An 18,953-nucleotide genomic window follows, 5' to 3' on the forward strand; every position below is an offset into this window, starting at 1 on the left:
CATGGTGGGGGGGAGTAAGGGCCGGTCTTAGGATCTGGGATGATGGATGGGGTGGGTCTGGAGTTGGAGGTATTGGCCAACGGTGTGTAGAAGGCTATGTCAGGTGACAAGAAGGGGTTGGGGGTGGTGGCCCCAATGGGAGATCGGTGGTGGGTTGGGTTGGACTGTAATCTTTTGGGAAATGCCATCCCAGGGGCTGACGGTAGGGGAGGTGTATCGTGGGTATGGGGTGTTGCGTGGTGTTTGGTGGTATTGCGTCTATGGAATTTGGATTGGGAGGGGCGTGGTATAATGGTACCGGATCTACGGGTGAAGGATTTAGTTGTATGCCGGGTGGGGACATGTGGCTCCACTCGGGTTGTGTTGGTGGGCGGAACGGATGAGGAGTGCGGTTTGGTGGAGGTGTGGTCATTGAGCCAGAATTTGACATTGTTTGTGGTTTAGTCGCTCCTATCCCTATTTAATTTGCCTGCTTTTTTGTTAAGGATTTCCTTATCATGTGTGATCACTCGTGCAGTGACCATCCGATCAAATTTATAGTAGGATTTGTGTTCATTATGACACAGGAGATTTTTGTGACATGATGATATTTTAACATCAAGATCTGATGCTACAGTAATAATGTTAGTTGGATGCACAGGATGGTTGATGCACCAAACAGGGTGCTCTCAGTCTTGCAGCGTCACCCCGCTGCTAGATGGAACAGAAATATAAAAGAGATGACTGGGCACACCTAAGATATTGGTTACTAATATTTATTAAAGTACTTGTGATAGTTTAAAACACAAATCCAATGTGGTGATGTACGGTACAAAAGTATAGCTTTAAAACATTGCCACACAGTTTGGCAGCATTCAAAGCAAAAGTTCTGCATATTTGTGGTTGGGATGAAGTTGAATTGGTCACTCACAGATGATATTGTAACTTAACATCCTCATTCCAAACTCAGCATAGGCAGAATAATAAAGTACGTGAGGTAGTACATATAGTGAAAATGAAGCAATATATTAGCGGTTAAATTACAATATTAGTAATAGTCATATAATGGCATAGAGTGTAAAATCAGGTGACAATGGGATAAAATAGGGATTCGCTTGATATAACAAGGTTCTAAATGTCCAGATGTAGCAAATAAAGTCCCACAAATATTTGTTGCCAATTTAAGGTAGCAAAGTGATACTGTGTATTGAGTTTTCAGTAGTTTGATGTATTAGTTTGCTCCGTCACTGACCCAGCGCGTCCCGCTGTCGGTCAGCAGTCGATCCAGCAATAAAGCAATAGTTAATTTAAGGAACGCTCTTACCGATGTTGGAGGGTTCTCACATTTGGGAGAAACCTCTGCCGTCTATCGGAACTTCCTCCCGGTTTTTTGGTGCAGTCAGGTGAATCCCAGTTGATAGTATTGGTCACCTGTTAGCAGTTTGATTACTGCACGAGGTCCCGCTTGTTTGGATCCGGAGAAGGTATCCCAGCTTTTCGAGTAGAAGTTTCAGACCGGCTGCGTTTTTATGAGTCGGTTCAGAGTTGTTCCTAAGTAAAGTCGATGCGGTGCACTCGCATGAAGTTATGCTTGGGGGGTCAAAGGATAGGGGAACACATCTACAATATAGGAAGAACATATGAGGGTCACCCGCTCTCTAGACACTACAAGGAGAAACATGGAGGTAACATTAGCGGGACCATCTTTTGTGGTATCAAAATGGTCAAAAAAGACAAAAGGGGAGGAGATTACATCAAGAAAATGTCCAGATCAGAAAGCCGTTGGATATTTAACTTAACCACTTCCCATCTGGTCCATTTGCCCCCTTCCTGGCCAGGCCTAATTTTGCAAAACTGACATATCTCACTTTATGTGGTAATAACTTTGGAACGCCTTTATTTATCCAAGTCATTCAGAGATTGTTTTCTCGTGACACATTGTACTTCATGATAGTCATAAATTTGAGTCAAAATATTTCACCTTTATTTATGAAAAAATCCCAAATTAACCCAAAAATCTAAAAAATTCGCAATTTTCTAAATTTCCATTTCTCTGCTTTTAAAACAGAAAGTGATACCTCATAAAATATTTATTACTTAACATTCCCCATATGTCTACTTTATGTTGGCATAATTTTGGAAATGTCATTTTATTTTTTTAGGACGTTGGAAGGCTTAGAAGTTTAGAAGCAATTCTTCAAATTTTTAAGAAAATTGCCAAAACCCACTTTTTAAGGACCAGTTCAGGTCTGAAGTCACTTTGTGGGGCCTACATAGTGGATACCCCCATAAATGACCCCATTGTAGAAACTACACCCCTCAAGGTATTCAAAACCGATTTTACAAACTTTGTTAACCCTTTATGCGTTCCACAAGAATTAAAGGAAAATGGAGATCAAATTTTTAAATTTCAGTTTTTGGCAGATTTTCCATTTTAATCCAATTTTTTTTTTAACACATCGATGGTTAACAGCCAAAAAAAACTCAATATTGATTATCCAGATTCTGCGGTTTACAGAAACACCCCACATGTGGTCATAAACTGCTGTATGGGCACACGGCAGGGCGCAGAAGAAAAGGAACTCCACATGGTTTTTAGATGCCATGTCCCATTTGAAGCCCCCTGATGCACCCTTACAGTAGAAACTCCCAAGAAGTGACCCCATTTTGGAAACTAGGGGATAAGGTGCCAGTTTTATTAGTACTATTTTTGGGTACATATGATTTTTTGATTATTCATTATAACACTTTAGGGGCAAGGTGACCAAAAAATTGGTTGTTTTAGCACAGTTTCTATATATTTATTTTTACAGCGTTCACCTGAGGGGTTCAGTCAAGTGATATTTTTATAGAGCAGATTGTTACGGACGTGGCGATACCTAATATGTATACTTTTTCTCATTTATTAAAGTTTTACACAATAATAGCATTTTTGAAACAAAAAAAATATGTTTTAATGTGTCCATGTTCTGAGCTATAGTTTTTTTTTATTTTTTGAGAGATTTTCTTATGTAGGGGCTCATTTTTTGCGGGATGAGGTGACGTTTTTATTGGTACCATTTTGTGGGACATACGCGTTTTTAATCACTTGGTGTTGCACCTTTTGTGATGCAAGGTGACAAAAATTGCTTGTTTTGACGTTGTTTTTTTTTTTTTTTTTTATTACGGTGTTCACCCGAGGGGTTAGGTCATGTGATATTTTTATAGAGCTGGTTTTTACGGACGCGGCTATACCTAATATGTATACTTTTTTTTATTTGTTTCACTTTAACACAATAATAGCATTTTTGAAACCAAAAAAATGATGTTTTAGTGTCTCCATGTTCTAAGAGCTATAGTTTTTTTATTTTTTGAGAGATTTTCTTATGTAGGGGCTCATTTTTTGCGGGATGAGGTGACGGTTTTATTGGTACCATTTTGTGGGACATACACGTTTTTGATCACTTGGTGTTGCACCTTTTGTGATGTAAGGTGACAAAAATTGCTTGTTTTGACACAGTTTTTTTTTTTTTTTATTACGGTGTTCACCCGAGGGGTTAGGTCATGTGATATTTTTATAGAGCTGGTTTTTACGGACGCGGCTATACCTAATATGTATACTTTTTTTTATTTGTTTCACTTTAACACAATAATAGCATTTTTGAAACCAAAAAAATGATGTTTTAGTGTCTCCATGTTCTAAGAGCTATAGTTTTTTTATTTTTTGAGAGATTTTCTTATGTAGGGGCTCATTTTTTGCGGGATGAGGTGACGGTTTTATTGGTACCATTTTGTGGGACATACACGTTTTTGATCACTTGGTGTTGCACCTTTTGTGATGTAAGGTGACAAAAATTGCTTGTTTTGACACAGTTTTTTTTTTTTTTTTTTTACGGTGTTCACCCGAGGTTAGGTCATGTGATATTTTTATAGAGCTGGTTTTTACGGACGCGGCAATACCAAATATGTCTATTTTATTTTATTTTTTCTATTTAAAAAATAAAAAATTTATTCCTTACTTGGGGACTTTTTTACATGTGAAACTTTTTTTTATTTTATTTTTTCAACCCTTTATTTTTTTTTTATTTTTTTTTACACTTTTTTCACTGTTGATTTCTCCTGTAACTGGGGCTGACATAGTAGCCCCAGTTACAGTAGAAATACACCCCCCAGAGAGGCTGTACAGCATAATACTGCGCTGTACAGCCTCAGAGCAGGGCTGATTGAGGTCTCTGAAAGACCTCACACAGCTCCTGCACTCTCCGGTCCCGGCGGTCACATGACCGCCGGGCCGGAACAGGAAGCGCATAGCGCTTCCTGCTCTGCATACACAGTGCTCAGTGAGCGCTGTGTATGCAGCGATCCAGAAGGCAGGGACACCTGGGAACTGTCCCTGCCTTCTCTCTGGGTTGCCCTGCTGTCACTGACAGCGGGCAACCCGATCAGCAGCTGCACGATTAGCGTGCAGCTGCTGTTTCTGAACGGACGTTTTAAAACGTGCTTTCAGAAATAGAGGTCCACCCATAGAACGTTTATATCCTATGGGCGGACGGAAAGTGGTTAAACACTCTGGTACCCTCAGGACTAAACTCCGAGATAGAATTATTTGCTTTCCACTAACATCAAACTAGAATGCCAAGGATGAAGGGGTTAAGAAAGGGAGGAGATACGGACCTTTAAAAGTAGCACCAGGAGCCAGAACAATCATCCCTGACAAAGATTAGCAATCTAATCGAAACGCGTTGGAGTAATTTTGGTCCTCCTGGTCCACCGTAGCTACTGCCGTGACGTCACGTTGAGCTCCGTGCGAGCGCGAACAAGCGGCTTTTTCTAACCACGAGCTGTGCCACCGGCCAGGGCAAGCTCTGTATTTTATAAAAAATCACAAAAAATCACAAATAAAAACTAGGGTTCAGCCCCCTCAAACCTTTCCTCATCCCGAACGGCACTTAAAAGAAGGAAAAAAAAGAAAAAAGAAGAAGCCAGAAGGACGCAGGAGAACAGCCCTCGCAGATGAACATCCAGGATAAGGTATTCTAAAAATCTGTGAGCTACTGTATTATTTACTGCGGACATTTAAAGTGCCGAATAGGCAGGGAAAATAAAAGGGGGTGCATGTCGCGCAGTACCTAACACACATGTATATATACTACAGAGGACAGTATACTGTATATATACTACAGAGGACAGTATACTGTATGTATATATACTATCGAGGACAGTATTTTGTATATATACTACAGAGGACAGTATACTGTATATACACTACAGAGGACAGGATACTGTATATATACTACAGAGGTCAGTATACTGTATATATACTACAGAGGACAGTATACTGTATATATACTACAGAGGACAGTATACTGTATATATACTACAGAGGACAGTATACTGTATGTATATATACTATAGAGGACAGTATTTTGTATATATACTACAGAGAACAGGATACTGCTACAGAGGGATCTGGATAGATTGGAGATTTGGGCAGATAAGTGGCAGATGAGGTTTAAAGGGCTTCTGTCACCCCACTAAACTCATTTTTTTTTTTGGGTACTTATAATCCCTATACTGCGATATATCTATACATTATGTTATTAATCATTTTCGTTCTGTAGATAAGGCAAAAAAAACACATTTTTATAATATGTTAATTACCTGTCTACCAGCAAGTAGGGCGTCTACTTGCTGGTAGCAGCTGCAAAAAAACACCCCCTCCTCCTGTTGATTGACAGGGCCAGCTGCGATCTCCTCCTCCGGCTGGCCCTGTCTGCATTTCAAAAATCGCGCGCCTGTCTTGATTCGGCGCAGGTGCTCTGAGAAGGAGGCTCGCCTCCTCAGCACTCACCAGTGCGCCTGCGCCGATGACGTCCCCGAAAGAGAAGACGTCATCAGCGTCTCCCTTGTGTGGATTAATGATGGTAGATTTAAAACTATAGATGCTATGTTAGGGTTGCTAGTATGGAGGGGTAAACCATCAATATTAAAATGGTAGATTGCCAAATGGAACAAAGATATGAAGGATAAGGCATCCTTAGCTTTAGGATCTTTTTTCTGGCATCCCAGTTGAAATATTTAATTTCTTTTTTGTACAGGATTTAGAGGATTTATTCTTGAATACAATCAGTGGAGGCAGGCTTTTTCTGTAAACAGACATTCCTTTAAATAGATATACAGTATTTAAGATGGCCCCCAAGACTTGGAATTGGTTGAGGAAGAGGGGAGGGATAGCAGGCTGTATACCCACGGTACCATTATGTGAAACTTTTCTAAAAGTTAAAGGTAACGCAGAAATGAAAAAATCTGGACAAGGAGGGGGCTCTTCTTTCTTTCTCAATTATATAATAAACTCGACCAGTTAATAACATTCAATGATGTAAAAAGATTGTTTGGTCTTGGACTGAAGCAAAATCAACAAATTTGTGTAATCAATGAGAATTGGAGCAACCCTAGTGTCCTGATGCAGACTTGTCCTCTGTTGAATGAGATTGTAGAGATTGATACTGCTAGAGGAGCTACTTCTAAGTTAGACAGAGAGTTGACACGGCGGGAGGGTCATCTCCCTCAAAGAAAAATATGGCAAACAGGGTTTTTTGCTATCGGAGGAGGATTGGTCGAAGTTATGGTGGTGATTACCAATCAAATGTCTGTCAAACATTGATCATAGAATGATTCAGTGTAAGTTTATACATAGGTTACATTCAACCCTGAAAAGATTGATGGTAATGAAGTTGAGGGACACAATCAGGGGGGGCAGACTGTATGCACCTTTGCACCTTTGCTGGCGTTTCCCCAAGCTTGTGAGAAACTGGCAAGCTATATTAAGTTATATACAAGTAAAGTCTGGAATGAGTAGTCCATTGGATGTATTACACCATATATTAGGTGACTTAATAGGTGTTGAGCAACATTTTTGTGATAGTGTGTATACTATAAGTTAATTTTTGTTGTGAGAATGACGATTGCCAGACAATGGTTCTCAAATAAGGTGCCAACCCTTACTATGTAGTGGAATAAAGTAATTCATTATATAGTGAAGGAAGGCAGAACCTATAAATCCAAAAATAGGTATGCGGCCTGGTACGATATAAGGTTATGGTGGATAAATACTCTGGAGTTAGACTAGAAGAAAGTAATCAAGTTAATATACAGTTACATTGAAATTGATGGAGAACTCCGCTCACTGGAGAATTAATAGGGTGGTATAGGGAGGGTGGGCAGGAGTGGGTTTACTTTTTAAAATAGGTATATTTATATGTGCTATAATTGATTTTTTTTTTCTCTTGAAAATAATGGAAAGACTAAAAAACAATAATCAATGACACTGCCTACGGTGGATGCTCCTCCTCGAAGCACCCAGCAAAATGAGTAAGCTATAGTTGTCAAGTATTCCCTTGTGACATCAGCATAAGCATCTACTCTAAGATAAATATCTAGGGGATGACATCTCTACTGACAAATATGGTGGCCTCTTTGTTGGGCCTGAATAGATATCAAGCGTCTCTGATGGGCTGCCATTGGCTGATCTTGAAACAACACATGTGCCCTGCTGAGGTGGTGAACTGCACGACAGATTTACATTGCTCATATAGATGCTCTAGTATATGCAAAGTAGGATTCCAACGAGTTGTAATGTTGCAGATCAAGCTGTGTAATGGCAGATCGTTCTGCTGCTGCAAGTCCAGGAGGGAGTTCCTTGCCACATAAGGAAGACTTATATGTGCAGACAGTCTCCTGGATATTGACAGCACCCTATGCAAAACTGTGAATTTTTTCAAAAAACATTGCATGACTAAATCTATCATGTGTGCCATGTAACAAGCATGTGTAATTTTCCCCAAAATGCAGTGAAGCCACACTGTTCCTGCCATTGTCGCTGACCACCTTGCCCAATTGAGGTTGGAACAGAGACATTCAATAAGATGTTTGCTGCACTTTAGCAAGTGATCAGCTATGTAGCTACTCTCGTCCAGGCCAATCAACTCTAGCACAGCATGGCAACGCTTCCCTTTACAGATTTGATAGGTGGGAGTAGGAGCCATGCTCTTCCCTGTTTCTATTGTGGATGGAAGGATGCCCATGGAGGAGGATTTGGAGGAGGTTGATAAGAGGTGGGAAACAGAACAACACAAAGATGGAGGTGTCTTTAAGACCTGGACTTGTTGATGCAGTGCTGGATCGCCATTGTCGTGAAAAATATTGACCCAGTGAGCCGGGTGTTCAATGTGGTGTGCAGCTTGCCGAGAATTGCAAGGAGCGGACCCCATTCTGAACCACAAAGAGTACAAAGCAGGAATGTTCTATATTTTTTTTACCTTTCTCACACTCCTTGCTAGCATATATTAATTGCTTAACCCCCTATTAGTCACTGTCTATAAGCTCATGTATGTAATTAATTTAGCTTTATTTCATAAATTATTTGACTACTAAAGGTTAAGATTTATGATAATAGGGTGAGAAATTGGATTTCCTCTCCCAGACAGGGAATTTAGTTTGAAGTAATTGTATATTCTGTACACATACAGTGCTGCCCATAATTATTCATCCCCCTGGCAAATTTTGACTTAAAGTTACTTTTATTCAACCAGCAAGTAATTTTTGGACGGGAAATGACATAGGTGTCTCCCAAAAGATAATAAGACGATGTACAAGAGACATTATTGTGAAAAAAAAAAAAGAAACATTTCTCAGCTTCTATTTACATTTGAGCAAAAAGCGTACAGTCCAAAATTATACATACCCTTCTCAATAATCAATAGAAAAGCCTTTATTGGCTATTACAGCAATCAAACGCTTCCTATAATTGCAGACCAGCTTTTTGCATGTCTCCACAGGTATTTTTGCCCATTCATCTTTAGCAATGAGCTCCACATCTTTCCGGTTGGAGGGTCTTCTTGCCATCACCCTGATCTTTAGCTCCCTCCACAGATTCTCAATTAGATTCAAGTCTGGACTCTGGCTGGGCCACTCCAAAACGTTAATGTTGTTGTCTGCTAACCATTTCTTCACCACTTTTGCTGTGTGTTTTGAGTCATTGTCATGCTGAAATGTCCACTGGTGCCCAAGGCCAAGTTTCTCTGCAGACGGCCTGATGTTCTCGGTGAGAATCCTCTTGTATTGCTATTTATTCATAGTGCAGTTTACTGTGATTAGGTCCATTGGCTGAAAAACACCCCAAAAGCATTAGGTTCCCACCACCATGTTTGACAGTGGGGATGGTGTTCTTTGGGTTGAAGGCTTCTCCTTTTTTACGCCAAATGAAGGAAACATCATTGTGACCAAACAATTAAATTTTTGTTTCATCTGACCATAAGTCTTCTTCTTTGTCCAGATGAGCTTTTGAAAAGGCCAAGCGAGCTTTTCTGTGCCTTATCTGGAGAAGTGGCGTCCTCCTTGGTCTGCCAGGGGTATGAATAATTATGGGCAGCACTGTATAAAGAAGAAAAGAAAAGAAATTAATCACACATTCAGCTGCTATGCTTTGATCTAATCCCTTCTACTTTTGATTAAAACAGCACTAAATAGCGCATGTGTACCGCCCCCTATGCTACATGCTAAATGAGGCATTAGTGTACATTTTGATCAAAAAGGCATAAGCCTGCTCACCACGCCAAGGTTGCATCTATGAGTGGGTCCTAGTCTAAAATTGGCGTGGCACTGCACGGCGACCACCAGCGCTGTGGCGCCAATCTGGCATGTAGTGGGACCCAGCAGTCAAACAGCACCCGTCCTGCCCGACTAGGCCATACCTAGCACTGGGCCCCACCAACCCGCCAGAAAAACAGCACAGTGGCCCCCATGCTGTACCGCATCATGTGAACAGTTGTCAAAGCTCACCTTACCTGAAGCTCTCAGGAACTCCAACTGAGAGTATGGTAGGTTCATTTAACCCTCGTGCAAAATACCTTGCTAATTAAAATCACCTGTCCGAATGGAAGGAGTGCTGATCCAGGGACAGAAGCTCTGTACATATATTAAGAAGAAAAGAAAAGAAATGAATCGCACATCCAGCTGCTATGCTTTGATCTAATCCCTGCTACTTTTGAAGAAAACAGCACTAAATAGCGCATGTGTACCGCCTCCTATGCTACATGCTAAATGAGGCATTAGTGCACTGTGCTGTTTTTCTGGCGGGTTGGTGGGGCCCAGTGCTAGGTATGGCCTAGTCGGGCAGCAGGGGTGCTGTTTGACTGCTGGGCCCCGCTGCCTGCCGAATTGGCGCCACAGCGTTGGTGGTCGCTGTGCAGGGCCACACCAATTTTAGAGTAGGACCCACTCATAGAGGCAACCTTGACGTGGTGAGTGGGCTTATGCTTTTTAACAAAATGTACACTAATGCCTCATTTAGCCTGCAGCATAGGGGGCGGTACACATGCGCTATTTAGTGCTGTTTTCTGCAAAAGTAGCAGGGATTAGATCAAAGCATAGCAGCTGGATGTGCGATTCATTTATTTTATTTTCTTCTTTATAATTGTATATTCTAGTCACTCTAGAAATTTGTATAAGCCATACAGTCTACAATCTTATCCTCTACATCCTCTACATCCTCTACATAATGCATTCGCTAACACAGAAAAAGGAATGCAGTTTTCACAGTAAAATGTGTTTGAACTATATATTCTGTGGCAGTAATGCATTCATTAACACTGATATAAAAAAATCTAATTTTGCAGTGAATGTATTTGAACTACAGGTTTGTTACAGTTCATTAACATGGGTTTAGCTACGTAATTCTTGCAGTAAAATATCTTTGAACTACATAGTCTTTTGCAGTAGTGCATTTTCTAACAATGCAATTTTTGCAGTGAAACGGGAATTGCACAGTTCATTGCAGTAAGGCCCCTTTCACACGAGCAAGTTTTCCGCGCGGGTGCAATGCGTGACGTGAACGCATAGCACCCGCACTGAATCCTGACCCATTCATTTTAATGGGCCTGTGTACATCAGCGTTTTTTTTCACGAATCAGTTCTGCGTTGCATGAAAAACGCAGCATGTTCTACAGTTGCAAGAAAAAGTATGTGAACCCTTTGGAATAATATGGATTTCTACACAAATTTGGTCATAAAATGTGATCTGATCTTCATCTAAATCACAACAATAGACAATCACAGTCTGCTTAAACTAATAACACACAAAGAATTCAATGTTACCATGTTTTTATTGAACACACAATGTAAACATTCACAGTGCAGGTGGAAAAAGTATGTGAACCCTTGGATTTAATAACTGGTTGAACCTCCTTTGGCAGCAATAACTTCAACCAAACGTTTCTTGTAGTTGTAGATCAGATGTGCACAACGGTCAGGAGTAATTCTTGACCATTCCTCTTTACAGAACTGTTTCAGTTCAGCAATATTCTTGGGATGTCTGGTGTGAATCGCTTTCTTGAATTCATTACACAGCATCTCAATCGGGTTGAGGTCAGGACTCTGACTGGGCCACTCCAGAAGGCGTATTTTCTTCTGTTTAAGCCATTCTGATGTTGATTTACTTCTATGCTTTGGGTCGTTGTCCTGTTGCAACACCCATCTTCTGTTGAGCTTCAGCTGGTGGACAGATGGCCTTAAGTTCTCCTGCAAAATGTCTTGATATACTTGGGAATTCATTTTTCCTTTGATGATAGCAATCCGTCCAGGCCCTGATGCAGCAAAGCAGCCCCAAACCATGATGCCCCCACCACCATACTTCACAGTTGGGATGAGGTTTTGATGTTGGTGTGCTGTGCCTCTTTTTCTCCACACATAGTGTTGTGTGTTTCTTCCAAACAACTCAACTTTGGTTTCATCTGTCCACAGAATATTTTGCTAGTACTGCTGTGGAACATCCAGATGCTCTTGTGCAAACTGTAAACGTGCAGCAATGTTTTTTTGGACAGCAGTGGGTTCCTCTGTGGTATCCTCTCATGAAATCCATCTTGTTTAGTGTTTTACGTATCGTACATTCGCTAACAGGGATGTTAGCATATGCCAGAGACTTTTGTAAGTCTTTAGCTGACACTCTAGGATTCTTCTTCACCTCATTGAGCAGTCTGCGCTGTGCTCTTGCAGTCATCTTTACAGGACGGCCACTCCTAGGGAGAGTAGCAGCAGTGCTGAACTTTCTCCATTTATAGATAATTTGTCTTACCGTGGACTGATGAACAGCAAGGCTTTTGGAGATACTTTTATAACCCTTTCCAGCTTTATGCAAGTCAACAATTCTTAATTGTAGGTCTTCTGAGAGCTCTTTTGTGCGAGGCATCATTCACATTAGGTAATGCTTCTTGTGAAAAGCAAACTTAGAACTGGTGTGTGTTTTTTATAGGGCAGGGCAGCTGTAACCAACACCTCCAATCTCATCTCATTGATTGGACTCCAGTTGGCTGACACCTCACGCCAATTAGCTCTTGGAGATGTCATTAGTCTAGGGGGTTCACATACTTTTTCCACCTGCACTGTGAATGTTTACATGGTGTGTTCAATAAAAACATGGTAACATTTAATTATTTGTGTGTTATTAGTTTAAGCAGACTGTGATTGTCTACTGTTGTAACTTAGATGAAGATCAGTTCACATTTTATGACCAATTTGTGCAGAAATCCATATCATTCCAAAGGGTTCACATACTTTTTCTTGCAACTGCATATTCTGCGTTTTTCATGCAGCCCTGGCCCCATAGAAGTGAATTGGGCTTCAGTGAAAAACGCATTGCATCCGCAAGCAAGTGTGAATGCAATGCTTTTTTTACTGATGGTTGCTAGGAGATGTTGTTTGTAAACCTTCAGTTTTTTTATCACACGTGTTAAAAACGCATCAAAACGCATTGCACCCGCACGGAAAAAAACTGAACGCAATCGCAGACAAAACTGACTCATCTTGGAAAATGGTGCGAGTTTCACTGAATGCATCCTGAACGCATCCAGAGCCAATCTGTCACGCTCGTGTGAAAGAGGCTACCTATTTTCTTGCAATAATTTGCAATGTGTTTAATAACACAGGTATAAAAATGGCAGTATAACCTTTACTGTAACTACCCTTTATCTTTCAGTAATATACAGTACAGTGCTTTTAGTAATGCAGATATAATAATGGGGTAACTGCATATTGATTTTGCTGTAACTACCTTTTATCCAAGTACAGTATTTAGTAACATAGGTTTAACACATTTTTTTTTTTTTTGAAAACAAATAAGCAACTGCTCATCAACATTTGCAGCAGAATGCTGTTGAAGTGCTGGAAATAAACTTTTTATTTCTAAAGCTCTCTGTTCATATCTGGAAAAAATGAGTTTATTTTATTTGCAGGATATTTTAGTGGGTTGTGAGTGATTAGTCCTTCACTCTTCTTATATGCTTTGCCTGATCAAATTTCCTAAAACTCATATTCTTCATGTATTCTCTTTATAGTGTACCTATCACAACATTACTGGCTCGTGTCTGTAATACTTTGTCAGCCACTGAAAATAAAAATCCTTCCAGGTCACAAGCTGAACACAAAATATATAATTTTTCCTTCTAAACAGATTGTCTGATAAAGCTGTCTTTCAGCCTCTGAATTAATCAGGGCAGCCCCCCCCCCCCAACTTTCTCCAAGTTTCATTTGATCCTCCATCTTCTTCTTCCCTCATGATTGTTCTGACCAACAATCACAGTAATTTTTAAGTTAAATAACTGTTTATTTTTGTGTTTTTTTGTTTTTAGGCATAGGAACACAGTTTAGCTCTGTGATAATGCCTGTGGTTGGCGGAGTACTTTTTCTGTTGCTGTTAATAGTGATTGGAGCTTTACTAATCATCTACTTCAGAAAGTAAGTCTGGTGCCAATGTTTTTTTTTCATCTAAACATATACATGCAACCAGGCCTGTAGATGGGGGTGGTTTGGCAAGGGTTTGTTTTATATAGGGTTAGAGCAGCAACTTTTATTTTAGTCAATGTTGAAGGAACGTCTACAGTATGACTCACAACAAAATTAACTTCCCTCTAACCTAGTTAATTTGGTCCAGATATTTACCAAAATGTGTCTCTTCCCTACAGTTTTTCAACAATCTAGAAAGCTGAGGTATGAGAAATTTTATGTTTGGAGAGCTACCATGGCCGTCAACGCAATAGGAGGAAAAACTGTGGTCAATTCTAGTGATGAGCGGGAGGTGCCATATTCGATTTTGCGATATTTCGTGAATATTTGATTGAATATTCGTCTTATATACGTCAAAATCGAATATTCGTCATTATGCTATTTATCGCGAATAATATGCGATTTAATTAATCGCGTATTGCGATTTTGTGTATTTTACGAATATTCGCCATATATTCTTGTTTTAGAATATGACAAATAATATAAAATCGAAGTTATAGCAATATAGCGAATATTCGTAAAAAAGATTATAGCACTACATTAGTGAAATTTCAGTCTATATATGTAATTTACAAATATTCGCTATGTTGCTAAATATTCGTCTTACAATATGACGAATATTCTAAAAAACTAATATATAGCACTATATCACATATATTTGTTTTTTAGAATATTCATTTTTTTCCCCCAATTAGTACAGCTATTGCCCTTCGGCATACTCCTCCCCGACAAGCGTCCCCGTCACCATGGGAACGCCTGGTGGTTAGAATATACCATCGGATCTGAGTTTTCACAATCTAACTCAGATCCAATGGTATATTCTAACCACCAGGCGTTCCCATGGTGATGGGGACGCTTGAAGTTAGAATATACCGCCAGGGCGCTGTGATCCACGCAATTAATCCCTCAGATGCAGGTTAATTGCGCGGATCACAGCGCCCTGTGCGCCCTCCCCCCCAGTATTAAAATAATTGGTGGCCAGTGCGCCCCTTCCTCCCCAGTATTAAAATAATTGGTGGCCAGTGCACCCTAACCCCCCCTCCCCAGTATTAAAATAATTGGTGGCCAGTGCGCCCTAACCCCCCCTCCCCCCCAGTATTAAAATCATTGGTGGCAGTGGCCACAGGATCCCCCTCCTCCCCTGGAAGTGGCCAAAGGGTCCCCTTCCCCCCGTCATTAGTGGCAGCAGGCAGTTCCGATCGAGTCCCAACGTAATGGCCGGGCTTCGATCGGTTAACATGGCAGCCAGGACGCTACTGAAGTCCTGGCTGCCATGGTTAGTTAATCACTCAGCAGCATTTACTTACCTGCGGGGCTCTCCTCCTTCTGAAAACTCAGGTCTATGCGGCGCATTGCTGAAGACATATGCGGCGCATAGACCTGTGAGTTCTCAGAAGGAGGAGAGCCCCGCAGGTAAGTATATGCTGCTGAGTGAAACTGCCTGCTGCCACCAATGACGGGGGGGGGTGAAGGGGGACCCTGTGGCCACTGCCACCAATGATTGTAATACTGGGGGGGAGGGGGGGTTAGGGCACACTGGCCACCAATTATTTTAATACTGGGGAGGGGGGGGCGCACTGGCCACCAATTATTTTAATACTAGGGAGGTGGGGGGGAGGGCGCACAGGGCACTGTGATCCGCGCAATTAACCCGCACCTGAGGGGTTAATTGCGTGGATCACAGCGCCCTGGCGGTATATTCTAACTTCAAGCGTCCCCATCACCATGGGAACGCCTGGTGGTTATGCGAATATTCGCGCTCAACACTAGTCAATTCATCCTGTAATTAATTTGCAGAGTAAACGTTTCCAAAAAATCCCAGAAATCAAAGCAATGGAGATTGATTGCACTGATTTATCAAAACTGGGCTGTTCTGCGATGATCTTGATGGGCCATGTGCAGCCAGAGCACAGCAACCTGTGTGCCGGACTGCAATCTATGCCAGATCGTAGCTATCTGGCACAGTTTCCAGTCATTATTTAGAAAAGTTTCTGCCATATGACTGTATTCACATGTGCTTATTCTGATTCAGTTCAAATGCAATAGTTTTAATGTGTAATTTTTATTACTCATATTCCTCTTCAGAAAAAGAAAAAAAAATGTTAATGAGAACCAGAAGGACGTGGGTATGAATGATACAGAAGCTATATACTGCAGTCCTGAATGTGTCATACCTGTAAGTGCACATGATCAGTATATAAACCATTCTATAGCTTTATTTTATGAGCTGCCATAAGAAGTGGAGGTAGATGTTTCATGGTTTTGTAGCTCAGATAAGTTGATTAGACTCTTCAATCATATACAGTTACTGACTAGAGATGAACGAATCGAAGCTGACGAAGTGGAATTCGATCCGAATTTCAGGAAAAATTTGATTTGCACCAAAGCCGAATTTTCTCGCGCTTCGTGGTAACGAATCAAATTTTTTACTAAAATGGCTGCTGCACGTGTGAGGACATGAAGAAAGGAACTCTGGTAAGGCAGGATCACCCACATTGACATGCATGCATGCAGCGAATCAGCAGAAGTGCTAAAATGACAGGCCTTTTTGTCCTATATTAGGGGCAAAACAAAAATATATTTGCCGGTCAGCAGTGCTGTTATCTGTTCTAAAGCCATTTTTGCTGTGTATTAGTGGCAAAACCAAAATACATTTGCCGTTTAGCGATGCAGTTACCGAATATGTTTTAAAGCCTTTTCTGGCGAGTTTTACCATAAAAAGAAAAAATATATTTGCCGGTCAGCAGTCCAGTTATCTGTGGTAAAGCCTTTTATGACTTGTATTAGCGGAAAAAGAAAAATATATTTGCCGATCAGCGGTCCAGTTATCTTTGGTAAAGCCTTTAGTGACGTGTATTACTGTAAAAAGAAAAAATATATTTGCCGCTCAGCGGTCCAGTCATCTGTGGTGAAGCCTTTTGTGACATGTATTAGTGGAAAAAGAAAAAATATACTTTCCACTCTTTTTGCGGTATGGACCGAATTATGTAGTGCTGAAATTTTTTATGTGAAACAGGCTTTTGTTGGGAAAATTGATGGGTTATTGTACACTGTATTCTGTATGAACCGAATTCCATCACCCTTTCATTGGTGAAATTTTTTATGTGGACCAGACTTTTTTTAGGAAAATTGACGGGTGATTGTAGACCTCCTTTTGCTGTATGGACCAAATTACGTTGTCGTGGGTCCTGCAGTAAACATAATGAAAACGCTGATGACAACACACCAGCAGACTTTGCCTTTACCATCTATTCGCAATTAAATCAAGCAGCTTCAGTAAGTTGAAAATATTCATGTGTTTTTATCTGCTCCGTCTGCATTCGATCTCCACAGCACACAAGACATGACAGGATAGCCTCTGCTTTGGAGTCCAAGTCCAGTTTCTTAAGATCAGGAGTTCCATCAGAATTGTGAGGAACATTCTTGCTCCCTGTGCAAAGCCATAACAAAAGGACTCCGTAGGCATACACATCAGAGGAAGTTGAAGCCATGGGTTGTCTACAGTGGTACATGCTCTGAAGAAAGCTGGAAAGGTTCAGCCCGAACTTCCAGCTGGGAGACAGGGCCATAGCAAAGACCTTCTGGGGTATCACATAGGCCACAGGCAGGGAGGCATCTCTCATGTGGAGTAGGCAACCCTGGGATGAGCGGCTCTGGCTCTGGCTGAGGTCGTTCTCGGAAGCGGAGCACAGCGTCTGCCGACTCTTGCAGACAGCACAATTTTCTTGTTGCAGCTGGGTCATCCGGCAATACCTCTGGTGCTGACTACTAGTGTTGAGGGCGAATATTCAAATCGTGAATTTTAATCGCAAATATCACCACTTCAAGAATTCATGAATATTAAGAATATAGTGCTATATATTCGTATTCACGAATAGTGTTGATCGCGAATATTCTAATCACGAATTTATCGCAAATTTATTGTGAATATCAGCAGTTAGCAACATCCCTAGCAACCAATAGAAAAGTTGCCTAGCCCTTAGTGTTGATCGCGAATATTCTAATCACGATTTTTTTATTGCGAATTTATTACATTGTCGATTTTCGCAATCAAGTAAATAATGACTGGAGATCAAGAAGTGTCGAATTTGCAAATTTATGGTGAATATTCAGCCACAAATTAGCGAAATATTGCAAATTTGAATATTGCCTATGCCGCTCATCACTACTGACAACGGGACCAGAGGTTTCTCGAGGCAGATTACCACTACAGCAAATGGACCCTGAAGGGACTACATGGGGGTATATTCTACGGTGTCCCCCTTATAGAGGCTGTGGCAGGCCTGAGGAAGGTAACGGCGCTTCACAGAGCGCCTGTTAACATACAGCTCCTGCCCGATCTTGTCATCTTGGATGAAGCCAGACGCCCTGTCAACCGAGAACCACACCATGCTCCCGGTCCTCCTCTCAAAAATTGGGTCCCTGGGCTGGGGTCGATCCCATACCCTAACTGCCCAGTCCTCAATAGCTTTCCGATATTGCTCAAAGAATAATATATAGTTCAACTGGCGCTACACCATATATATGAAATCGCAGCGGTGTTTGTAGCAGTCCCGTACCTGCTATGGAGGGTATTGTGCAGACAAGCTGTACGAATGCCAAATGTGAGAAAATAAATGTAACACTGCGCGCTATAATTAAGTGAATATATTATATTGAAATAACTAGCCACAAACTGGAAAAACCATCTACCACGCTGACATGCAGTGCTGCAAAAAACCACTAAATGCGTATAGGTCTAACCTTAACGCACGTGTGTTTGCGGTGGTGCAATGTTCTGCAGCGGTACTCCTCTTGTATTCTCTATGTACAGTGAGGGAAGTGGATCCAAAGGGAGGGGATGGCCAGCATGGACCGGTGAGTGTTAAAATATTATAAGTATTGGGAAGCTCGCCCCGGCCAGTGGCAGAGTATTCCCGTTACCTGTGGGTTAGTGCTCACGTCTGAGCCAGTGACGTCACCGCTAGTGAGTTACGGATGGTAGTGGGAGTCAAACTTCCAACGCGTTTCGAGTACGGGCGGTACTCTTCGTCAGGGAACTATACTCATTTAGTGGTTTTTTGCAGCACTGCATGTCAGCGTGGTAGATGGTTTTTCCAGTTTGTGGCTAGTTATTTCAATATAATATATTCACTTAATTATAGCGCGCAGTGTTACAT

General features: G+C 41.2%; 1 protein-coding gene across 2 annotated transcripts in view; it reads left to right on the forward strand.

The window, feature by feature from the left end:
• The window catches only part of LOC120991972 (sialic acid-binding Ig-like lectin 8), a 115,908-nt gene that overhangs the window by 87,413 nt on the left and 9,542 nt on the right, over positions 1–18,953 (forward strand). Inside the window, exons 7-8 of one of the 2 annotated variants that reach the window (XR_005776888.1) lie at positions 13,641–13,750; positions 15,880–15,970. Coding sequence is in view for 1 of the 2 variants with exons in the window: in XM_040420736.1 (XP_040276670.1) it covers positions 13,641–13,746; positions 15,880–15,970 (197 nt within the window). In the remaining variant the exon portion in view is untranslated. The remainder of the gene's footprint in view (positions 1–13,640; positions 13,751–15,879; positions 15,971–18,953) is intronic. The other variant, XM_040420736.1, reaches the window with a different exon arrangement.

This window comes from Bufo bufo, chromosome 1 (assembly GCF_905171765.1).
Source record: "Bufo bufo chromosome 1, aBufBuf1.1, whole genome shotgun sequence".
NCBI lineage: Eukaryota > Metazoa > Chordata > Amphibia > Anura > Bufonidae > Bufo > Bufo bufo.